This window comes from Daldinia childiae (genome assembly GCF_008694065.1).
Source record: "Daldinia childiae strain JS-1345 chromosome Unknown Scaffold13, whole genome shotgun sequence".
Classification (NCBI taxonomy): Eukaryota; Fungi; Ascomycota; class Sordariomycetes; order Xylariales; family Hypoxylaceae; genus Daldinia; species Daldinia childiae.
In genome coordinates, this window is record NW_022984654.1 from 450,784 (window position 1) to 458,839 (window position 8,056).

The window sequence follows — 8,056 nt, forward strand, 5'->3', positions numbered from 1 at the left end:
TGACTCTTCTAAGTTACCAACCTAGGTATATCCGTTTTGTTACGGAGATAGCCGGGTATTTTGCGTATGGCTCCGTGTTAGTGTCCGAGCAGTTATACGAATATCTGGATTAATCTATGTACGACAATACTAAAAAGACAGGGTAATCTATGGTGCGGAAGAGCTATTTGAAATTACAGGATATTCTTACTTCGTTGCACCAACATCTTTTATGAATTTTATCTAACTCTGGGATGTTTTCTACATCTAAACAACGCCGATAGGAGAAAATGGATAAAGGGGGGCATATCACGGGGAGATGTACAGGGAAGAGTACAGAATGGGAAGCAAGGGGGTAAGTATCAAGGGATAAGCGAGGTGCTAAGGTTGAGATAGCGGCTCAGAATAGGATATGTGAAGTTACACAAATTCAGGACTTTATGTTCGATATAACTCCGGGATGGCCTTTTAATGCGTATGTTAGTTTACCTAGCTTATTTACCAATAATATGTGCCTCTCATAATCCATGTCCCACCCCAATGAATCCCATCTCGCTAATGCTATATAAAGTTGCAAGTCTGGTGATAGGACTTTCGGAGTTCGTATCTAAGCCTCTCCGTAATCTCCATAGTTTGTGAGCTATGTTACCACAGTAGTATATCCGACATGACTATTGTCGTTAACCATTGTAATTATTTGGAATAGATCTTCATAGCAACATCACAATTATTTCATTGATAGTTCTAATTATACGAATAGGAACATATACATTCTCACTATAGTCGTAAGCCACAGTGTATATCACGTTTCTGACCACACAGACATGGCTATAGAGCGAAGTGAGTGACTTGTATCTTAATAGAAATCTCATACCGCTATGTCCGATAGGAACAATATGCATTTGATATGACACTATTATTAACCGGAAGTTATACCGAACTACAATGAAGGTGCCATAATATGATAGGCAAATGCTGGTTCCCGTAACGAAATCGCTTGCAGACATCAACATAGGGACCACCTCCACTGCACACATTACATAACCTATATAGAAACGGCTCAGTCATCTATATATTTTACACATCACCTTCCTACTCGGATTTACCTCCGTAGTAATACATGCCATTATTTCTCGTCGGGATCTAGCGACGGCTTCTACGAACTTGGGGACTATGCATCTCCATGGCTTGTTCCGCGTCAGGGGCAAAATCAAAGCCAATTTTTTCAGTTTACGCAATGCACGTAGCTAAGAGTGGTCGGAAATCGATATTGTGGTAAGCACCTCCATAGAAAATGTGAGACTTATTATGTCGCTATGGAAGAGAGTAGCATTTATGGACATTCGGACTATTAATTCTCTCTTCTCGGCGGAAGATGCTATCACGGAGATCTAAGAGCAATGTTTTTACGAGGAATGTGGTTTATCTAATGATGACATAGCAAAGTTATGTCCGAGAAGGTTTCGATATGTGGAACTCTGAGGGGATATGGTCCATTGAGAAAGCTCCTAATTCGACAACATTGCTTTGTGAGAATTCTAGTGTGGTATACCTAACATCCCGTTCTATGGTAGTGAGGATTGCACCCGGAGTTATTTCTTTATTTCTCATGTTGGCTGAATCGAATGATGTCAGCATAGGTCGTAGATGATATAGTGACGTATAGTATATAAGACTGTTAAATGATAATGTATTTAAATGTGAAAAAAATCTAAGATACAATCGCTTCAGTATAATCGTATCGACACTAGTTTGAAATATTTCAAGTCACTATGCAGTCTGGACCTATTCTACCGCAATCCGCTCTGGGATTGGGAGATACCCACGCCATAAACGATACGTCAAGTCGCTTCCAAGACGTTATCGGCCAGTTCCCTCAGCTCAAGACATATAGTCATGCCTTAGCCATTTTCCCTTTGAGTCCGGAGGTATCTCAGGATTCCGTCGTTGCTGCGCTGAAAGATGCAATAAACCAAATAATTTCTAAGGTTCCCTGGCTCGGCGAACAGGTAGTCCACGAAGGACAAGGATTCGGCAATTCGGGCGTCATCAGAACACGACCATTGCCCTCAGGCATTTCTGGCAGCGATATCCTGTATGTGAGGGACTGTACCAATCTCTGTCCTTCTTACGATGACATAGTACAGCGAGGGGGCCCTATATCCTCACTCGATGGAAATATTCTATGCCCTTTCCCCGGCTTCCCCATGAGTTATGATGTCGAGAAGATGGGGTTTGCACCTGTGGTGGCGGTCCAAGCAAACTTCATTAAGGGTGGTGTGATCCTTAACACCGCCAACCAGCATAATATGGTAGATACCAGTGGGGTATTCGTCTTCAATTCTTTACTTGCGATAGCAATGCAGGGCAAAGACATTCCCCAGGCTTATATCGACCAGGCCAACATCGACCGAACCAAGGTCATTCCTCTTCTAGATCCCGGACAACCAATTCGCGATCATAGCTATCTCCTAAAGTCAGCGTTTACGCCTACGCCCGCGCCACCGTCAAAACTTCCAGTTTCGCCTCTAAAGTGGGCGTGCTTCCGGGTTTTCCAGAAGGCCATGCCTATGATTAAGGCAGCCGCATCTGTCAAAGATGAATTTGATAGCTCGGTGTCCTACATCTCCAGCAATGATGCGCTGTGCGCATTCTATTGGAAGCGACTTGCTGCCGTGCGCATCGCAAATGGTAGCGTGACCCCTTCATCCGTGTCCAAATTCTCGCGAGCTATCGACGTCCGCGCCGCTGTTGGCTGCCCACCGGGATATATGGGGCAGATGATCCACCACGCCATTACACGATTCTCCTACCGAGACTTGGCGTCGCCGGAGTTGACATTATCGGCTATAGCATCACGCCTAAGAGCTGAACTCAACCAGTCGGCTAACGAGTGGGCCGTGCGCAGTTATGCTACCTTTGTAGCTGGTGTTGCTGATAAGGGGCAACTGGTATACGGCGGTGGCCTCAATCCGGCTCTTGATGTCGGATCCTCATCCGTTTCTCAGCTGGCGACCGGCTTAGTCGATTTTGGCGTTCTGGGTAAGCCCACGATGACTCGACGACCCAATCTGGCTCCTTTTGGCGGCATCATGTATACTTTACCACCCGAAGATGAGTCCCGATACTTGCCTGTTATCGTATGCTTAAGTGAGAGAGACTTAGAAGGCCTGAGGCAGGATAAGGAATGGGGGGCAGCTACTCAGTATGTTGGTTAGTTGAGCTCAGTAGGAAGCAATAGTACAACTTCCTTGAGCATGACACGTCTTCTTTTCGTCGAAGGTATCAAACATATAACCCAAAAACCCATATTCCTTTAATTTCTCTGAATAATCATTATTTGGTGCTTGTACTTCTTCGCATCATTTTTCTGCTTTGAAAAACATATAATAAGCCATTCCCCATAGCTAGGTACCTATTAAACTACATACTTGAAGGCTTTGACTTAGAGGAACTGCTAGTTTATTTATTAGGAGTTTAATAATATATAAGTTCCCTCGCGAAATCATCGCTTTATGCTCGTAAGAAACTGCCTGATGATTCAACCTTCATAACTTGGTAAAACTTATATGTTACCTTACCTGAAGTACTTAAGATAATAGTAAGGATAAGATCAGGAGCAAATTTCGATATATAATGTGACGGATGAAGATCACAAATGCTTAGCACCGTTAGGGGAACCCGGGGAGAATCACGGCGGGGTTTATGATAGCTCATGTAAAATATCGTCATAATATCTTCTAGTTTCCATTTTAGCTCGTTGAGGCATCAAAGACTCACTATATTATCTACCTAGCCAACAATCAAGCATAAACGAGCGGATTCAAATGCTTAGGAGAATCCACCATCGTCAGAACATACTTGAGCTCGCCTCGAATATGACTCAATATTTCCAGTAGAATAAGTTCACCGAGCTTACATTCGCGCCCAACTCTCAAGATACGCCTGGAACTTCACAATGCCACACTCTTCATGCCACCTTGACATTTTCGGAAAAACTTATATGCCCGATCAACGGTCTAAGAAAGCGGTTGAGAGCTTTCTACGACTTAAGCTATAACTTGGGTGTCCACTAAATTATATTGGACTTGAACTTTTTCTAGTTAATACTAGCCCATGAGGAAATATTATGACGTTGAAAGTGGCTGCCGATTACAATGTCACTCTTAAGGCAAATCCATTCAAAGCGCACTAGAATCTAACCCTATTTACTACTCGACACAGCGTTGACATTTTCGCTACATACCTGGTTCTTTGATCTGAAGCAATTTCTTAAAGATTTTGTCACGAGGTGGAACCAAACAGCATGGAAACAACTTCGTTGTTCCGCAAGGAACTCTAACTACCTAGAAGGTTCTACGTCTATATACTGAACATGTTCTTTGTTCTAGATGTCTCATCTAGAATCCTGACAGATTTGACTTCTTTCTTGCTTGCGATATCGTCATAGACTTCACGTCGTTCATTTATAGTTTAGAAGTAGCAGCGGAAATGCACCTTTATTCATCAACAATATCATTATTCCAGGGCCAAGTACCTGACCACGCCACTGAGAGCGACTTGCACGCCGGGTAAGCATGGTCATATTAGTTAACTCTCGTGTTAGTTAAACAATAAATCTAGATCGAGCTTGAGGCGTTATTGAAGGAAGCGAATCCTGGGTATAGGATTTGCAATGTCTTTGGTAATGGACATCTAGGCCTTCTTGAAGTATAGATTACCTATAATAGTCATCATATGACAGGGTATAGGATAAACTCGGGCATAGGGGTTAGGAGATAATCAAATGTGTAACTACACTGCTTACCTTCTAGTATGTAAACCTTGAGCTGAGTACAGTTCGAATTAATCGCATTTGTTGATAACAATGAGTTCGGCCGATAGTTTCGTTGCTCGTCAAACCTTGCTCGAGCGCGAGACTTTACCGATATATTGAACCCTGTCGATGTGCATTTGGGTAAGGGCATAATTACCTACACAGCCTCCTTCTCCTTCAACAACCGTGGTCTCGGGATATGAGGTGAATAACAATGTAGAACCACCAATAAGATGATTTATCGCTGATAATCCAAGGCACCTCCATTAATCGCCAATTTCCAATCCTTGACTAACAGTTTGATCGTTACACGAATGGGATTTGACGGATTTTGCAGTATTATGAGGCTAAGGGTATTCTAACCAACTTTCCAAAGTTACTGCTAACAGCCTCCCAATCAAAAGTAAATTATCGACGAGAAATCACAACATCGATCCCGGTTGCTCAGCCTAGCTTTGAGACGAACTTCTTCCTAACGTCCTTCCACCTAATATCCCCTTCTTTTAGTGGAAGTTGTGTTATTATATGTTGATGTTAATCTGAACATTACACACTAGGATTAGACTGATATCCTACAAAGGGGGAAGTACAAAGTTATATCACCTATCCAACTAGTTGAGTAGGTTACCTAATTGTCTTTTTTTATAGGAGGCCGCCCTGGAAGAAACAGGGACAACTAACTCTTTCAAAGGCAAATTCGGCAAAAGCTTTGGCGCTCAATTTGTCGAGTATGTCCTGCCTCCCTAGCAAAGCTCATATCATTTGCCAACAGATCCTAGCTATAATTTTTACACACGAGCCAGCGGTTAGGATTGAAAAATGATCATTCCTAAATATCGTCCCATACATAGTATAGCGTTAGATTTAGCCCCGCGTGAGGTTTCGCTGCGCTTTGGGCCATCAACGGGAATAGACGGGAATAGGAAGCCTGGTGTATTTGACAAAAAGACTTGCGTCACTTTTATGGTTGCATCGTAGTATCGCATTATGGTTTGCGGACGACTAGGATTATATTGATATACAACTTTTCTCTTAACAGGTAGGTAGTTGTCACATCAAAATAAGTTTATTGCAACGGATCTCTTCAAAATTAAAGACCCAATCTTCCCCTCCTCCATGTAACTGATAGTGTCTTATATTATACTAGATGCAGCTTACTTTGGACTCGAGATAAGTTGGTAAAGCATTTACTTAACACCATCATTAGGTACTTATAGAGTGATCGTGCTGTATTCGAAATGCGATGCTTTGAAAATTAAGACCTTGGCCTTCCTTTATTGCCTAATTGCGGTCTGGTCTTTCACAATGCACTTTTCTCATTAGATATTTCTTTATATCATAATGTCTTGAGCTGCTACTAGGCTTGTAAGTTCGATATGATGAAATTCATCTTCTTTTCTACAATTTCTAGCCGTTATAAGGGAATTTTAAGAAATTGACAATTGAAACAGTTAACAAACAGATCAGATAATCACAGGTGCTGAAGCATACATCAGAAGCAGTTGGCTTGCTTAGAATATCTACTCGTCGCCCGTCATCAGCTATCCTATCCGAGAAGAAAGATGACTTAGACATTAAACTTTACGTGACATATTAGAATATCCTTCTACTCAAGAAAGTCAGCAATAAGAATCTAGGGCTTGGAGAAGGACCGAATCAAAGTCTGACAGATGGATGAATTCATCTTTATCACCTACTTAGCATAGTTACCAGACGCGAAACTCTTCCGTCATACTATGTTCTTTAATCATGCCGAGACCATCTCTAAACCGTGACCCCGTTGCGTCTGAATTATACGCGATGTTGAGAACCCGCTATGATAGCAACTATTCATAGAGACAATAATAGAAGATACCTTAGGTACTCAGGTAGTAGTTAATGTAATAAAAACCTAACATATGGTTGTCTATCGGATACTAACATAATACGGTACATTGCCCACTTCAATATGATTGGTTAAGTCTTTCTCCACCATTCCTAAGGTGGTATATTTTACACCTTTCTCGAGTTCTGATTTGATGATATAAGTGGGCCAAGTACATGTATCATAGCGATATAGAAGCATTATGTTTATATACCGTTGCTACTAATACTGGCTTAAGGATCCAAATTGCATATTGAGTCCCAACATGATCATAGTCAACCGTATATGCAGGTAATTTATACCCGAAGACTTCGAAATAGATAATTGCATCCTCCGTTGCCAGCTTAGATCATGGGACTGTAAAATTGCTATAGCATCAGAACAAGGCGAATTGGACCAATGGTTTCTTCCTTATCGGACATAAACAGCCTTGCAAATTCGATGCAAATCTTACTGAAGTAAGCGTATTAGTGTGAATCTTACCCGAGTAAGCGGCGTGTCAATGTGACTCTTACTGGAATAAGCGGGCGTATCTAGATGGAAGAAGCGTTGCCGGGGTTAGCTACTTGTCATCCTATGTGATATGAGCGAATTTAACATACCAATGTCTGGCCAGCGGCCCCTTGGGCTAACGCCCGAAGGAAGGGAGTAAGCAGCTGCTTACATTCTCGTGATGATACCTAGCCGAATCCTATACCATATTACCAAATTCATTGGGCCAAGTGTTGGTAAGACTATCTGCTTAAGTACCTAGATAGAAATACTTGGGGATGCCGTAGTGACCTTAACTAACTCAATAGAACAACTTACTTGTTCGTTAATTATTATACAAATTAGCCAATGTGCTAATAGGATTGATTTGCACGACCTAGCTGCCTAGATGGAACGTCGTTTTATGCTGTGGCTGTGATACAGCCTTCAGCCGCAATTCATGTAGTAGATCTTATGCTTAGCTACTTCAAGGTTCTGACCGCTCAGTGATATGTCACATTGACCTGAGCCCTCAAGGCTGATCAATCAAATTTCAGTAACATTTCAGCCCCGGGGAAATACATGCGTATGCCTACCCAGGTAGAGAGAGCATGAACCCTTGAAATAGGATTCTTGTCTATTTGGTGTCAGAGTCAAGACAACCCTTGCGGTTATGGATATTGATGCTGATGTGATATAACGACTTTTCAATAAGTCAGAAGCTACTCAGATTTACAAACGTACCTTGTTAGTTTGCTCTTGATTAGAATGTTGCCATGCTTGGGTATACAAAGTTTTAGGAGTTAGGAGATAGACTTAGGAGATACTAAAATATATATTCTGTCAAAGTCTCTCTGGTAAATTTTGATTCTATTCACACCTTCTCAGTACAATCTTAATAGGTCTGCCTGATCATAGTCTTCAAA

The 8,056-nt window shown here is 41.8% G+C and overlaps 1 protein-coding gene across 1 annotated transcript; it reads left to right on the forward strand.

Annotated features, from left to right (window-relative positions):
• Positions 1–1,751: 1,751 nt before the first annotated feature.
• On the forward strand, positions 1,752–3,197 carry GL218_08560 (Trichothecene 3-O-acetyltransferase; the record flags this gene model as incomplete). The annotated part of the gene is made up of 1 exon (XM_033585364.1): positions 1,752–3,197. The coding sequence occupies one exon, from the start codon at positions 1,752–1,754 to the stop codon at positions 3,195–3,197; it is 1,446 nt and encodes a 481-aa protein (XP_033440527.1).
• Between the last annotated feature and the right edge of the window lie 4,859 nt (positions 3,198–8,056).